This window comes from Protopterus annectens, chromosome 5.part1 (assembly GCF_019279795.1).
Source record: "Protopterus annectens isolate FY-2018-M chromosome 5.part1, PAN1.0, whole genome shotgun sequence".
NCBI classification, from domain to species: Eukaryota; Metazoa; Chordata; order Ceratodontiformes; family Protopteridae; genus Protopterus; species Protopterus annectens.
Window position 1 is genome coordinate 645,490,786 of NC_056736.1, and position 18,447 is coordinate 645,509,232.

General features: G+C 38.8%; 1 protein-coding gene across 1 annotated transcript in view; it reads right to left on the minus strand.

Moving 5' to 3' along the window:
* The window catches only part of SLC46A3 (solute carrier family 46 member 3), a 409,772-nt gene that overhangs the window by 306,767 nt on the left and 84,558 nt on the right, over positions 1-18,447 (minus strand). The window contains exon 2 of the mRNA XM_044073266.1: positions 3,654-3,865. Within this exon, the coding sequence (XP_043929201.1) occupies positions 3,654-3,845 (192 nt within the window). The 5' untranslated portion in view covers positions 3,846-3,865. The remainder of the gene's footprint in view (positions 1-3,653; positions 3,866-18,447) is intronic.

Genomic DNA, 18,447 nt, shown 5'->3' on the forward strand with positions numbered 1-18,447 from the left:
AACTCCTAGGGGTCACTGTTTATGACTAAAATTCAACCTACATGCACTCCAATGTATAAAAAACACACACCAGAAACTAGGCCTACTGTATCGGAACAAAAAATTTCGAACCCCTAGGTTCATAGGTTCATACTAGGCTACCTGCCCTTTCAGGCCATTTTAAGCCTAGCCAGTTGCCTCATGTGAGAATCAAACCCTGCACCTTGTGTCTGTAAGGTAAACACCTTAACCATTATGCCAGAAGCTAGACTCACCCTAGGACAGGCACTCCTCCTCTCCACCCTCCTATATGCTGCTCCAGTTCTTACCAACATCCAGGCCACCACTCTGAATAAACTCCAATAAACTTACAAAATAGCTAGATTCATTACTAACTCCCCATACAATTCACACCACTGTATTGCATTAAACTCTCTCCAAAACTCCCCCAACAGCTGCTACTATCTCAGTTTCATAGGTTACACTATTCTCTACAACCTCTCTTTCTGTCCATCTCTTGCTGGTTTGAGGTACGGAGGGTCCGATATGGAATATAGGTAGAGATTAAGGAAGCAACTACTGGACATCTACCAACCTAAGAAATCTGTAGGCAAAATGCTATATAAATAACTCTGTAGCCCATGCCTGGAACAAGCTTCCACTAGATATATGCTCCATTACACACTCTTCTCATTTTCAAAATGAACTAAAATCTTATCTACTCAACTCCAAGACTTGCCCCTGCCATGACCCTACCTAACCTCCTTACACTCCATTCACAGGACTTTTACTCCTCCACTTTGCATAATCCCTTTGTAAATTGCCATATACTGACTTCAATCAAAGACTATCTTAAGAAGAAAATTGTTTTCAACTTTGTACTTAATTATACTCTCCATGTAAAATATTATGGTGTGATTTTTTTGCTGCTTTATGTATGCTTTCTACTATATATATATATATATATATATATATATATATCTTTTTCTGTATTACAACTTATGTTTATCTCATCTGTCTCTCAAATCTATATTAACTCACATATTGCTTTAGCATTGTAATATAGTATTAATGTCTAGGATTGGAGCTTTCCTCCTTGGGTCTCCACTGAAAATGGGCCACAAGCCCAAGTGGACTAACCCGACCCGGTTAACAAATGTCAATAAATAAATAAAATATTTAAAAAAAAAAATAAACACCTGGATAAATTAAACAGGAAAGATACAGTCCCCTTCCAGACAAGGATTAAAAACAGTAGTAATGTTGGGACACGGTTTTCTGGAATAATCAACTAGTTGTAAAGAGGTTAAATAATGACTTACTTATATTCCTGAACACCTTTATGTGAAATACCAACGTTTAAGTATACTACACCAACGCTGATGGACACTGCCATAAACTCAGTTTTACATGAAGAATAATAATTTGGAAATACTGCAGCAGTGTCGTGTGTGAGGGGATGTCGCTGATTTCATACCTGAATTTCTTTTATCAAAAATTCTTGAATAAGCTGAAAATAATGATGAGGCAAAGTTTGTAAGTCGGGAATATGTTAAAACATAACTACTTCACTTAAAGTATCAACAGAACAACGTCTTTCATCAATATGCAGTTTCTGAAGAAAAATGAAACTAATGACTGCTATTAGACAACTGTCAGAAATCCTCAATGATTTACAAAAAAAAGAAAAATTAGAAATCTTACGAGGGATGGGAAAACATGAGGTACAATCAGGGACATTCTTCAGAAGTATGGAATTAGTGCACCCAGCAGGGAGATGTACTTTGCACCTCATCATTGCTGTCAAAAAAAATGTAGAAACAGGATTCTTACATTTCAACAACTAAAACGACACATTTACTTTTACGGAAGTTGCTCAGCAGAAAAATAAATTACAGTGGTATAAATTTGTTCTATTAAATAAAGCAGCATTACCCTTCCAAAGTGAAGTATTGTTTCCTCCTTTCATAACTCTCCCTAGATTTTTTTCTTCTTTTTCAATACATGTTACTCTATCCTGTAAAGCCCAGAGGCATACAATTTATTACCAAAACCAAAAGCTCCATTTGAACTACTATGAAAACTCAAGTGCAAGCACCAAAGAGAGCATTAACCCTTACAGGCCAGCTTGGTGCATTTATTTGTGAATCCCATAGATTGATACGGTCCCCGCCTAGAAAAGTTGTCTGCTATGAAATTCCTGAACCACAAGAATAGTACTTTATTACATTCCCAATGTCTGTTTATTAAATTGTGATTATCTAGTACAGTTTTAAGGTGTTGGACGACAATTCCAGACAGTCCAGAAGAATTCCGGGCAGTTGGCAACCTTACCACCTCAGTTGGATCTCAGCCTCATTGGTCATTTCCTTTGCCATACAATTTTAATCCAGCTTCTCCCCTTAAATACTGTTATAAATTTATAAACATAAATCTCATCTCATTTAAGTCTTTGATGCTTCCATAATTACACATCTAACAATGCCAGATATTTGTGAAATTAATGTCTTTCCATTCGGTGTGTTTTGTCAAACAAATCAGTATTTTTATTTTTTCATTTTATTTGACTGTATATAGACATCCTTAGAAATCTCGACCAATAGTTGTGTCAATGATGTACAAAAAAGTGAAGCATTTTTTCTTGATTTAACATATTTCGGTATACTCCATTTTGTTTCACTGACAACTGAATTCACATCAAGCTTAAAAAGTGGTTTATAACAAAAGAAAACTCCTAGATCCTTAAATACTTTCAGATCTTTAGTACTTATTGCATGCCTGTCAAACGTGCATCACAAGTCGTGTGTGTGTATTCTCTAGTATAAATTGTACTGTTCTTTTTACATTCATCTATTTGTCCCCTTCATCTTATTCTGTACTTCTGTTCATTTTTCCTGTACACTCACATTTGCCTGTCCTTAGTTCAATATGTTAACTGTAATTATTTCACCAACATACTTTACTAACATTATCCCCTTTTTCTTGTATATCAATTATATAGAGTAGTCTAGACTAAAGTAGCAAACCCTGCAGTATCTTTTATTGTCCTACCTGACAATTTTTTACTTGCCCAGTTACCTATCTTTAGTGCATGTCTAGTAATTGAAAAATAATGGTAGACAGTGTATACGGTTACCTCCTGGGATATTTTCATACAATATTTTGATTACATAATCATATTGTTATAGTTATTCCAACATCCTTATGTCTTTATCACTAACTCTTGCATTCTCAATTTTCCCACCACGGCCACATCTGGGAAGGCTAGTTTATCTATTCAACAACTATTTAAAATCACATACAGCAAACAGAGTCAAATAGTTTATTTCCAGACTGGCAACTGTCCCCAGGTGTCACAGTTATCTGTATTACTGCTTCAGTACTTTGTTTTACTGATAAATCCATAAACTTATATGACATTTCAAAATCAACTTTCAAGAGTTTACCAAAGTGAGGCAAAGTAACACACAGAAGCACTACATCATTTCATTAGAGAGTTTCCACGAAGTAACACACAAAACATGTTAAACATGCACTCAACAGCCAGTGTATGAAATTAATGACATGTCCGCTGGCCTGAACCGTGGCCTTAGCAATATATACCAGGGGGAAGGAAAAGTATGGTTATTAAGTGCATTATAAAATAACGGATCAGGTTTGCTTGGTTTACTAACCTGCTGTTTTATATAGCTTGGATCACTGGTGTTTTGATTGCAGAGTGAACTGTTGTCGGATTCATGAACAGTAGCATTGTTCATTTCTTTCCACAACCTTTGATAGACATACTGTTGTACCAAGATATAGGTCAGTATAACTGCAAATGAGTAAAGAGCGAGGCACGGCTCCACTAACAAGAACTTCTTCATTCTGAACCATGGGTGGTGTCCTTGTTAAAAAAAGAGAGAAAAAGAAATGGTACACCAGGGCTAAAACACGGTATAAATGCATAATCTACAAAGAAAAGCATGCAAATTAATATCGGAAGCATTATGTTCGGAGAGTCGTACAGGATATGCAAAATATCTAATTCTAGTTTCAGAGGCATACAAACTACAACACATAAAATATTCTGAAAATCTACAGAAAAATGTTAAAAATATATACATTTATAAATAAGAGAAAACTGCAATGATTTCTATTTAATACAACCCAAGACAAATCCAAGAATTTAGTATGCAACTGAGGATGAAGTACCAAATATGTAAAGTATGACATTTTCATAGAACTAAAACAAAGCTGTCAAGATTAACTCAAGCCAAGAGAAGCCCCACACTGTTGTTTCAAACCTCAAAAAAAAGCAAACTGCATTTGTTAGATGAAATAAATAAATAGAACATGCAGTAAATTCACAATGCAAAAACATTTTTAAAAAATTGCTAATGTTTAGTGAAATTGCTCAACAGTAGGATTCCCCCTCTCTCAAACTCTCTCTCTCACACACACACACACGCAACCACACCCACACACACGCAACCACACCCACACACACACAACCACACCCACACACACACAACCACACCCACACACACACAACCACACCCACACACACACAACCACACACACACCACCACACCCACACAACCACACCCACACACACAACCACACCCACACACACAACCACACCCACACACACAACCACACCCACACACACAACCACACCCACACACACAACCACACCCACACACACAACCACACCCACAACCACACACAGTATACTTTTTGAAACACACATACCCACATCTTGTTGACACAATATACTGCTGAATTGAACATTCCATTTCTCAACATCAGCAAACGTCAAATGCTTGCTTGCAGAACGTTTTGTGGTGTGTGAGCTGTGCTTGCCTGCAGACAAGTGAGGTTTTATTAGATGGGGTATTGGAGTTGAAATAAAGGGGGTACTATGCAGGCATTCATGACGACTCTTATGGGATGAATGCAGTGATGATAATACATTGCACATTTTAGCATTTAGCTTGATACAACTCTTGGTATATCAGACATGCATATTCTAGCCCATGGTGGAATGGTTTTGTATAATAGTAGAATACATAGGCTATTGGACCCAAGGGGTCTTTTCAAGTCTAGCCAGGATTCCCAATAGAATTTGACAAGTACTGATTCCTAAGGGTTTTCAGGGAAAATATATTCTTCAGCAACAGTGGCCAAGCATTTACAAGCTTCTTCCCTCTGACATAGGTGCCTGACCAGAGATATACTGACAGTTCTCCAGCCACTGATCCACGTTGTGCTTGAAAAAGTGAAGGGATGAACTCTGCTTCACATGGGGGAAGCCTGTTCCAGAGAAGGAGGAAGTCTCAAACACACAACTGTCCCTGCAGCATCTGCCATTTATGTTACAGGCAAGGTTTAGGCCCATACATCGGATATGCCTGATGCAATTAGTTTTACAGATGTGCAAAGGATTCTTTAGGGATGGACTGGAGGAGGATCTGTAGACAAGGTATAGATCACCTCTCAGCAGCCTGTAGGAGACCAAATACAAGGACAATGTTTTGAAACGGTCCACATAGACTTGTTTTCCATACCATGTATTCTTTTTATGAATCTCTGAGGACACTCCAGCTGTTGTATATGCCTGGCCAAGTATATACCAAATGGGGCCTTTTACTCTGATTTTATGAGAGTACAGTACAATGGCACAATGACATATTTGGATCTAAATGCCACACCCCTGCTGATAAGTTTTCAACATAGTAGGATTTCCTCACTAAAGAAGACACATGATGGTCAAATGCCAAATCACATCCCTGACTACAGAGTTTACCGTTAGGTATGTATTTTTAATGCGTTAGATTGACAGGGTGGCCAGCTTTCTATAAGATACTATGATACACTTTTTAGCATTGAGTTTTATACTATGACTCTGAAAACAGTTATTAGTTTGTGTCAGGTCTTCTTGCAAGATATCTGTGTCCTGGGGAGATTCAGTCACTGCACCTGATATGCAATCATCTGCAAACTTAGTCAGCCAGAAGCCCTTGACATTAACCTTGATCCCTGAGAAGTAGGTGCCAAACAGGAACGGCCCCAGCACTGAGCCCTGAGGTATCTCACTAGGAAATAGCCTTTATGTAGAGGAAGACTCCCCTAATTTGGGTCCTATCTGTAAGCCACACTGCTATTCCAGCAGGTGGATGTATGGGTTTACACCTAGTTTGAGCTTTTCTACAATGCCAGAGTGGAGTACAGTGTCAAATGCCTTGGCCAGGTTGAGATAAGCAGTGTGCACCACTTTGCTCTCATCCATTACTACACTGACCTTACTACACTGACCTTCTCGAGGAAGACCATCAGGTTGGGTAGGCAGGACCTGCCCTTTACAAAACCAAACAAATTTTGGTCCAGTGCTTGCAATTTACCTAGGTCATCATTTAGGGTACTCATGGTTATTCTTTCTATAGCTTTGGCTAGTCAGGCTTATGGGTCAGTAATTCTTTGGGTCCATTGATGGCCTCCCTTGTACAGTGGGATAACAGTTGCAATCATCCATTCCTCCACTCATTTGGCACGAAGTCTGTTTGGAGGGTAAGGTTAAGTAGTGCTTCTAGCGGCTTCAATAGTTCATGTTTCAAGCTATTAAGGAGGCATCTTGGGATACTATCAGGGCTCAAAAATGCAGTGCTTTTGGCCTCACGGAGCATCTTTAGCACCTGCTCTTTAGTGACAGTTGGGAGTTGTGGAGAAGATATTTCCTGAGGGGTATATTTTACGAAGAGGAAGGTAAAACTGAAGATAAATTTGTTGACCAGGAGTTTGCTTTATCTTCTGGTTCTGTACAGGAGACCCCATTTATAATTAATTTGGTACATTGCTGTGTATTGCCTTTCAGGTTATGGACATAGCTAAAGAAACCTTTATGATTGCCCCTATAAGCTAATTTTACCTCATATTTGGCTTTGGTGTACTTCATTAGCCCCCTGCTTGTTTAGGTTGATGTTTGATTTTTTTTTACCTTATTGGGCATTCCACTTCCTAATTTTGACAAGTTTCTATCTTTTGTTATGCAACCTGCTGATGTTGAGATTTCACCAGGAAATGTGAACTAGGACAGGTCCCTGAAAGACCAAAAACAGAATATAGTGGATTTAGTGAATTTTCCTCAGAGAAACTTGTTCTGTTCTTCCACACATAGATGTAGGTAAACTTGCAAGAGTCTAAACTCTCCATAGAAGTATGTGTGTGCATGTGTGCTTGCGTGTGTGCGTGTATCAGTGGTCTGGTATACTATTAAGGGCACCATGCCCATTAAGTGCCTGGCTCCCTCAAGACCCTGAATAGAATAAACTGGGTTTCAGGAAATAAGTAATAGTTATAAATGTATGTACCTACTGTAATTGCTCCTCATTTGACACGTCAAGCAACCCATGACCCTTTTTCTATACTTTGAGGAAAGGTCTAGAGCTGCTTTCTTTGATCATCACACCCTGATTTTTCTTCTACCTTCACTGGATTATATCTGTTGCTGTACTATAGAATCAGGGACTCACAAAAGATGGGACTTGTGTTACTGCCCTTTTGATGTTCTGCACTTTAAATACACAAATGTTTTATATTCAAATCAGGTGGACAAAAGTCCACATTCAGTATTGTTGTACACTATGCACTACTAAACACAATATGCACTGCAGAATGACAGGATTAGCCTCTGGAGGAACCTCTCAGGGTTCCACTTTGTAGGCTTCGATGAAGGACCTCAAAATTATGTTGTTCACTTCCTCAAACCTTCCAAGTTTTCCAAGGATCTTGGGATCAGACCTGAGCACCAATCCACAAAGTAAATGCCCATAATATAACTGAACTTTATGACAATTTCAATTGCACTATTGTGATGTTGCCTTCTAAAGGCTGGATCCCAAATATGTTTATATAGAGACAGAATGTTGACAGTATCTTTCTTCCTATACCTTAACATCTTGGTTTCCAAAAGGAAAAAGGTTATATTCTAAACTATATATGTAATGATAGTTGAGCCTTCACCATGGCTGCATAAATGGTCTGAGATGGTCCAGACTTGGTTAATGGGACTTTTACAGCAGAACAGTGTCACCTATTCCCTAGCTATGCATTCTACATTCGGGGTGAAGATATCATTTGTACTTTTAAATTATGTCAAGTATGCAGACATTCAAGAAGAGCCGTTTTGGCAATCCATTCATCATTACATCAACCCCCTTTTTCCCCAAATTTCTACATGGAGTTGGGGTATGTCACCTGTCTCTCTCAATTCACTGCAACTCACCTACTTTTTGCAACAGTCATGCCTGACTCCCTCAGGTCTTCTCAAACAATCCATCCACCTCTTTGGTGGATGCATTCATTACCTCTTGCCTTCCTGTCTGTCCCAAAATCTTTTTCACTAGATTATCTTCTGCCTTTTGGCACATGTCCCTGAACCACCATAAACTTTTCTCTTTGACTTTCTCTGCAATTGGACCTTCTTTGGCTTTATAGGTTCACAGGCGTTTACTAAGCTAATGACCACATCTCTGACAAGTTGTGATACCCTTGATAAGTGTAAGCACGGGCCTGGGAGAAGAACCATTTACAGGTTACCGTCTGCTCTGATGTCCTAATTTCTTTGTCTATCACGCAGCGGGCATCCTACCACCTGTCTCAGGTAATTCATCTGCATCATCTCTGACTTCAACTGCTCTGCCTTTTCTGCACCATACAGCAGTAATGGTCTCACCACTGTTTTATACTCATTCTTCAGCTTCATTGGCATTCATCGGTCATACACTATTCCTGGTGCTCTAAGCCAGTTGGCCACAGACCCCACTAATTCTAGCCTCTCTCCTCAGCCAACCCTCCTAGATATCTGAAGCTGTTAACCTGTTGCACTATTTTCCCTTCTATTCCTTACCATTATAAGTTTCTTATTTGTATTTAGTTTCATCCCATGTGCCTTCAGTTTTGCATTTCATTCCATTCCCCTATCCTTTGCTGGAGTTCTTGCTCAGAGTCTTCCTGTAATGCCACATTATCTGCATACAGCAACTTTGTTGATCTGTCCCCTCTGACCCGTTTGCTAATGTAGTCCATCATCAGTATGAAGAACACATGACTCACAGCTGAACTGTGATGCACACTCACTCCCACTGGGAACCTCGGAGACCAAACACTGCTCGCACTACAGTTATTGGGTCTTTGTACACAGCCTGTTCTAATTGTACCAATGTTTCTGGGATTTTGAACCACCACAGAACTGCCTAAATTAGCTTTCTTGGGACCTTGGCTTAAGCTTTCTCCAGGTTTAGGAAGGCCGAGCTGAACTCTTTCCTCATCTCTAGCGTCTTCTCAACTATCTGGTCTCACTTGAAATGTCAGATCAATTCTGCTGCATCCTGATCTGAATCCAAATTGCTCATCTCCCATCTTACTTTGTACTACTCTACATAGTCATTTATCAAGCACCCTCTACAGAACTATCATGCAGTGTGACTGAAGTTTGATACCTCTACATTCGCCACACTTGTGGATGTCCACTTTGTCCTTGTACAGTGGTACTAGTATGCTTGTTCTCCAGTCATCTGCGATGTCTCTCTCCCTTTCTCTCTCTCCAATACTGCTACGAATACCCTCAGGAGCCATTTCTCCCCTAGTTCACCCAACATCTTGATCGTATCTGCTGTGACCTCATCTGAGCCTGCTGCTTTCCTTGATTTCCATCTTCCTTAGTGCTGTTCTTGCTTCTTTTAGGGTGGGCTCCTTTTCTTCTCTTATCATAAGTTGTGTCTGAAGCAGTACAGTTGCTGTGGATTTTTCCTTCATTCAGAAACTACTGGAAATTCTCCTTCTATCTGCCCTTGATGTTCTCTGGACTTGTGATGAAGTTTTTGCTGGCATTCCTAACAAAGGGTGTTCATCTTCTTTATCTTTCTGTCTTTGCCTTGATACATGATAGAGTCTCTTTGTGCCAGCAACCGTCTCACTTTCCAGAAACTGGTAGAGTGCCACCAATGCTTTGTTCTTTCTTAGTGCAACTCTTCCCTTATCCAGTTTGTTACCCAGCCAGAATTCCTTCTTAGCCTGGTCCGCCTAGTTATCTTCCACTTTTTCCTGCACAAAATTCTTTTGATGACTTTCTGGACTTGTATATTCCACCACCAGCTTTCCTTATGCTCAGTATTTCCATACCTGGCTTGGCCAAACATCTGTTCTTTAGCCCTCACACATGCTGTTTTCAGACATTGTCTTTCTTCAACTCACACTATTTTCTCTTCTTCCTGAAGTGCTAGAGCCCCGAGTAATTACTTGAACTTTAGTTTTTTTTTCTCCAGTCAATCGCCAGATCTTCTGTTGGCCTTAGAGCCTTCTTAGACCACTGCTTGCAGCTGACTGTGGCAATCAGTACTTTATGTTATGAGCCAACTGTTGCACTGCTTTGGCAATCAATTTTTCCACATTATTCCACATATTAAGGGTTCAGTGGAAGCATCACTACAGACAAATGATACAGTTGCAAATGAATTTGTGCCACATTCCAGTACAGAGGTCATTTAACTTGGGGAAATGCTATACATAAGGTAAACTAAGTTCTACTTCTAACATCCCGTAAGCAAGCTTGAATAGAAATAATGGTTGACCCAATTTCAAATGACCTTCATTCATCTCTTCACGATGTGTTGTTACAGTACTCAAAGTTAAAAAAGGAAGGCAAAAGTTTAATGCATTTCAGCATGAGAACCTACACATGGAATTCACTGCTGTCACCATGAAGCTAAAGACTTTACTCATATAAGATGCACAGAAAAGTCTGACTGGACATAACCCCTCCATTACAGACAATAAGAAAAAAATACATCATTTATTTTTTATTTTTATTTATTAATCCCACTGGACAGTTTTCATGTTCAACATGGGTCAAAGACAGAACACAGACAGACAATTACATAATTTTGTACAATTTAAGTAATAAAGGAATAAGTAACATGTTATATATCTTCTGAAGATGGCTGCACACTCATCAACAGCTTAACTTCAGCTCTTCCAGTATGAAAGAGAGAGAGAGTTAAGGGCTAGTCATTTACAGTTTTAGTAAAATTCACTTACCGGTTACAAGCAGAGAAATTAGAGAGCCTGAAAAAAAAAATCAACTAGAAAAGGTGAAGAGAAAAACACTGACTGTAAAAGAATCCTGCGGCTGTTCAGCAAAAAAGCAGTTCAAGCTTCAGCTTTGGTACACAAGATGGCTTCCAGAAATTCAGAGGAAGAGACAAATGAAATGTGCTCAGAGATAATTAAAATGATAAATTAAACACAAAGTATATCAGCTCAAATAACAAAAGGCTGTAAAAAATGGAAGAACCTTTAAATAGCTTTTCAGATGAACCAATAAAACTGCAAAAAATCAGAGGATGAAATGAATAAAAGGCTGTCAGAGTAGAAGACTGCTCAAGAAGAGCTGTTTCAAAAACTGGTAGACCTACAGGACAGAGTACACAGACAAAAAAATGAGATTCTCTGATGTACCAGAGAAAATGGAAGGAACAGACAGTATTAATTTTATGAAAGCACAAATAAGCAGCTGGGCTGGTATTCCACAGCACAATTTGCTAATTGAAAAAGCATAGCATGTATATGCTCTTAATCTGGCCATGAGAAAGCAGCAAATACCTGTATTAGCAAAGATGTGATCATACAAGCAGAAAGAGTTGATCCTAACAAAACTGTGGCAGAAGGGCAAAGTGTTAAAATTAGAGGCAGTATAGTATTTGTGGAATATTATTCCCTGTACACCAGGCAGGAAAGAAGCAAATTTATCCAAGCACTCAGAGAATGTCAAGAGGCAGGTGCAAGATTCAAGCTGCTGTATCCAGCTCTCTTCAGAATATTTTATCCTGGAGGATCAAAGTCATTTTTTGAGCAGAACAGGCTTAAAGAGGAAATTCAGATAAATGAGAGCCATCAAACATTAGTAGACTCTCATTCTTCTGGTAATAAAACCCACAAAGACACTTTGCCAGTGGAAAATACTTGAGAGCCAGAAAAAAGTACACAAGTAGACCATACTAGAAGAATTGGGAGTACCTTGGACTTTAAGCACAGTCTGGGTTTGGGAGATGGAAATGAACAGGAAGATCAGCAACTCTGAAATTAGTGAAAAAATGTGAGACTATTAAGCAATCACATTTGTGAAGTATGACTTTACAAGAAAAACTGTCCGCGACTGACTGGACTTTTGTTGGCTTTAACTTGTTGGGGGACTGAGGACATTTCATGTCACTAATGTTTGGAAAGACATGGCAAAGGAAAAGAAGAAAAACTGTAACAAAGTAAAACAGTTTTTGTTCTTAACTATTTGTATAAAAATTGTCAGTGACTGTTGTATGCGACAAAATACTGAAGTAACAAGAACATTGACTAAATGATCTAAGTGGCAACTGTGAGTATTTAAGACCTGTTTTTTTTTGTAAGTTAGTACTCCCTGAAGGCTTATGATAAGCCAAGGCAATAGAGTGCTTTCTTTGGTGTTACTGATAACAGTAATTCTATTTGACTTGTACATGTACGTTTGTTGTTCTTGTTACATCAGCCTGAAGTGTTGTTCTAAAAATACTGAAGTATACAAGTACTTTTTTAGTTTTAAGGAATGTAGGCATTACAATGTAAAAAGAGAAGACAGACTGGACAAAAGCATGTTCAAGTTAATATGCTGTAATTTTGTGCTGTTGGGATGGGGTGTCAAATTCTTCTGATTATAATATATATAGAGTTGAGATACTTTTGCCTGTGTGAATGTCTGAATTTATGCCCTTGGCTTAATCTAGTAATAAGTTTCTTGTGTAGGCATGTGTGCTGTAGAAATTGGAGAATACTGTGGATGTAGTGAAAAGTTTTCATTTAACAAACTTTCAGTGCGTGTTGAAAAGTCTGCAACTGAGGACAGCTGTATATTCTGTTCTTTACGTTTCCACAGAGACAAGCTGACTACAGGTCCAAACAATAAATCTTGAAAGCTCTGGACATTGTTGAAAGAAACAAAATTAAAAAGGTACAAAGACAAGCACCCTATTTAAAATAAAGCTTGGAAGTGAATAACAGATAGCAGTTTTCCTGGTACCCAAATACCTTGATGCATCAGTGTATAATTTAGTTTTATTTAAAGACTGCACTTTTTTCTTAAGGCTAAAAGTTAATGTATTCTGAAATTATACAAGCTGTTTTTCACATATGGGAGAGAAATAAAAATAATACAAGAGCACATACTAACTGGTGTAAGTAGGAGCACAGCCAATAACATGCACCTTAGCATGGAGAATCTTAAACTTTAGGCTAGGTAATGCCTGTGGGTGCAACTGTAGATTTTGAGCAAATGCTCCTTCCAGGAGCATGCAGGAGCATTAAACTTCAGTATTTGTTTTATGTTATTAGGTTACGATGACATTGTGTGTGTTTCGTTAAAACAAAAAAAAAGTCTTGCAAAATGTGGCACAGTTTCAAATAGAGATGACAAGAAACAACTGTATTAAGGATAAACTTGCCAAACATTAGTGGGTGTATACAACACAAAAAGCTGGCAACAGACATTTTAAAAAGCTGGCATATACAATAAGTGGGTATAACAACTTCTTATCATAATGGCTACATTAGCCACATTATTTTGGAAGGTGAATGGCCTCTCAAGTATTGGTATTTAATTAGATTAAGAAATGCAGACTGTAAATAGCAATGCCACAGGAGACTCATTTGGAAATAAATGAGCATGTGAATTTGATAAAGAAAGGATTTCTGGATGGATATTAAGCAGAATATCAAGGATAAAAGAAAACTTCTACTAATTGCTAGAGGAGCTTCAACTATGATAGAAGAGGGGAAAAAGAATGATAAGATTTGCGGTAGTAAGGGGCTACTGGCAAGGGAGGAGGAGTATTATGCTGGCATGTATTTTTACTCCACCTAAAATTGCAATTAAGGAGCTTACATTTTGGGAAGAAATAATCAGCTTTCAGCCAGGAATATTACTTATGGTTGGGGACTGGAACTTGATTTGCAACAGTAAGGTCATATCAGAGAACCTACAAAGGAAAAATATAACAAAATTTCTGAAGATTTTTTTGAAAATATTTGGTATGGAAGAGGTGAATTCAGTAGCTGGAACTCTTGAAAGAATGTGCAAATTATTCCCAAAGGTACAATAACTGGGCTACCAGACAGAAATTATATTTCACTGGAAGACGTGCATTTAACTGAAAGCTTTGACAAACATCCAATAACTATTTCAGATCATGCGCCCATAAAATCTACAATTAAAATACAGGGTAATGAAGTAAAAATGAGAAACTGGTCCTTCACCTACCTGTTAAAAAGGGGGGATTTAAGGAATGGGTAGTGGAAATTATTTGAGAGCTATTAAGGAGAATTTTTTTTCAGAAATATTATAGCTATCAAATGGGATAACATGAAAGTGAATTTTAAAAATAGGGAAGAAGTAAAAGAAAACTAGATATGGTTAAGAAGTAATACGAATTATTTAGAGGGGCTGACAAAGGTTGAGGTATTGCAGAGAAAGGGGAATCTCACAGAAGAAGAGGTGTAACTGCAAAGTACTAAAGACAAAATAAGGAAGCATCCGGATAACATGCATGAGTTTAGAAAGATTGTTGTCAACTTTTTGCTAACAACTCCAGAGCACAAAAACTTTTAGCACACTGACTTAGGCAACAAGAAAGTAGAAAGGGTTGCTGCCAAACTTAGCGCATCTATAACAAGAAAAATAACCAGAGCTTCTGTAGAGGTAATTAAAAATATTTTGTAAATTTTATGAAAATTTGTAGACAGCAAAAAAAATATGGAAATCAAGAAAGAACACAAATAAGAAATATTTGCAGAAGACATAAGTATGCCAATGTTAGACATAGATGAAGCTCAACAAATGTAACAGTTGAGATAGGAGGAGATGAAATATAAACAGTGAGGAGATAAAACAGTGAAGTATAATCCAGCTGCAGGAAATTCTCCAGGTATACATGGTATTCCCATTTGGAACCTAGGAGGAAAGAAAGTGATAAAGATCTGGAAGGTTATGTTTAACAGTATTTTAAAAGGAGGGGAAGCACCAACATCCTGTTAGAATGCTGCAGTGGCTAGAATACCTAAAGACAGTAAAGACCCATCAGATCCAGCTTCATATATACAGTGACTGCTCTATTGGCATGAATGTTTACACTACTTATTTGCATCGGATTAGATATTTAAATGACTTGCTCTCTACTTTTTACTAATCAATATATACTCTCCCTGTTCTCATACCATTTATCTACATCTATCCCTAGACTCCTCTCTACCTCCTGTATGACCTTACTAACACTTTACTCCTCTGTAGAGAGCAATATTTCTGCCTTAACTCTCTACCCCTTCCCTGCATCTACTAGATTATCTAACACTTTGTGAGTCTCTCTCTTACAGTTAACCGTCCTCGAGTACTCCCTCCCCATCATCCAAGTAAACAAATTTTTCCCTCCTGTGTAAATCAGGAGACTTTTGAATTTTACCTGCTAACCTGGCTTCACAGAAAGTTACCACAGAGAGGAATCCCCAACTTCTGAACCTTACCAATGTATGTAGCTTAAGGCTAATTACCTGAACAATTATTTTGTACCACCAATACGTACTAGCCTGCCTTCCCGAGTGTGCATGTTAAGCAGCCTATCGCAGACCCTAGGCCACTCTTCCCCGTTCCAGTCCTGACTTAACCTCAACTAGTATTACAGAATCTACTATTGCTAATCCCACAGGTTGATATCTCCCTCAACCCACTAGGTGGCAATATCTACCACTATAACTCTATATAGCTAGACAATATTTATTATCCTACAGTTTTTAATTTTGTTTTTTTTTCCCATACTAAAAACACAGGTATATTAGACAACTACTCCTACCCTCTAGCCCTACACCTGTTTAAATACATACTCCCAAAGCCCAGACTAACACGAAGTTTGTAATTTACACTGAATACTTTCTTGCCTGTTTGAACAGCAGTGGCCAATATTTCTCAGCTGCACTCACCTCTTTTTACTCTTGGCCCGCTCCGTTCACCCTGCGGGCTCATTCTGCTCCCCTACCCCCAATTCCCACCCACCCCCAGGGGTCCTACTCGTACTATTTAACCACACCCCTTCCCCCCTTCCCACCAGTCACTAAGAACATTGAAATTTGCCATCAATCACCTATTCCCTCCTTTCACCTGCCACTCCCTACCTCTTCTACCACACCATCCACCTCTCCCTATCTACTCCTACTATACTTCCATACCTATAACAAAGGCCTAACAACTAACCCATCCAAATGTACAAACTACCCACCACAGCCCACTTACAGCTAATACTCATTCTTTTACCTTCTTTAACTTTAGCTTAATTCCTAGGAGCACCCATTATATCCACACCTTCGATTCCCCAATAAGCTAACCACCTCTCCTTCTCTACCCATTCTCACCATGTTAATACATCTACAGCCAGCTATCTACTGTCTAAATTTTATCATAGAATAGCCCACATGAGATATAACTCTCTCAATCCCAAAAAAAAAACTCGAACACTATACTGCAAATCCCCTAATCCTAGATTTCAAATACAACTCCTCTCTCTAAAAGATGGAGACATTCACCCAAACCCAGGCCCAATACCTACTACTACCACTCAACTCCTCAACCCCAATCCCTCTACTTTTCATTCCCTTACCAAACCACCAAACTCTCTTTATAGCTCACCTAAACATTTGTAGTATCAATAACAAACCTGCACAACTCCATTCTCTCTTGGAAGTCTACTCCTTTGACATTCTATGCTTAACGGAAACCAGGTTAAAACCCATTAAAGGCAATGAAGTCATCCCACCCGGCTATAATATCTTACGACTTGACCGTATATGCTAAGAAGGGTTGAGGGATTATTTAAATCAAGCCTACAAATTACTACTTGTGACTACAAGCCACCTCAAGACTCCAATGCTGAAATTCCTATTGCAAACTTCAATTCAACACTGCCAAATCCATTTATATCATCTGTATCTATCTACCTCCTGGCAATAACAGTGCCACCACAGAAGATATCCTTTGCTGGTTATCTCAAAACTTACCCCACAAAACCATAATCCTAGGTGATTTTAACATTGACGGGAAGTGTTGAAGCGGTAATCACCCTACCACCAATATTAACCTATTTGATTTTTCTCAAACCATTACCTCCCCTACCAGGATAAACAAGCCAAATAAGAAAGAAAGTACCTTAGGTAGGATTCTCATAATCATTCATCCCCAGACTTATGAAGCTGGAACCCTCCCTGATGATGTGAGCGACCACTCACTCACCTACATCCTCAGGCATAAGACCAATCTACCCATTCCAACAGTTTGTAGGACAATTAGAACCAAGAACAACTTTAACCTCGATCTCTTCCAAAGCGAACTAAAAGCATGTAACAAGTACAGTTGTGTACACTTACCATAAATGTAGATGTTAGAGTGTATTCATTGTTGCAGTCATTACATTTGGGTTATCTGCTTGCAGTAGCCCTCAGTTAGCCTGATTAACAAAGTATTGGGTCCTATGTCGGTTGCTGTCTCTTCTTCCGTGACGTCAGATCATCAGGGGTATAAAACATGCAGCCGACGTCATTACATCAGTTGTTCTTACCCCAGATGTCAAGTGTCCCCCTAATGGGAAGCAATTAAAATCTATAAATATACAAGGTTATATCTCAAACAAAAAAGCAAATACACCAAAAAGCTTTTAACCATTGAAAAGGAGAGAAGAGGTATAGCCAAAAAAAGTCAGGGACTGGAGGGAGGGTAACCAGGACTGCAACAGTGAATACACTCGGACATCTACATGTATGGTAAGTGTACACAACTGTACTATGTTCTTCGTGTTTCACTGCTGCAGTCATTACATTTGGGTAGATTCCCAAAGCTAAGGATGGGAAGAGGAATTTAGATAGCATTAGGACCAGCTATAAGGCCCTGCAAAACTGCAGTGGCAAAGCCAGCTCTGGATTTAGAGAAAATTGGCAAATGGTAAAGCTTGATGAAAGTATGTACAGAACTCCAGGTAGCAGCTTCTAGGATATCCCTGGTAGGTACGACTATGAGAAAGGCTGTAGAGGTAGATGCAGCCCTGGTTGAGTGGGGTCTGATCCCCTGTGGGATAGGTTTTCCATGGTGCTTATAGCAGAAATGAATGCAATGGCCTATTCATTTGGAAATGGTTTGCTTTGAAATAGCCTTCCCCTCTGTCCCTGCAGCAATTGCCACCAGCAGTTGTTCAGATTTCCTTTGAGGTTTAGTCCTGTCCATGTAGAATCTAAGTTGTCTGTGCACATGTAAGGAGTGCAGTATGTGTTCCCCTTTGTTCTGTGGATTAGGAAAGAAGGTTGGCAAAGGAATGGACTGATTAAAGGCCACGCTGGATACCACCTTTGGCATGAAAGAGGGATTGTCCTGAG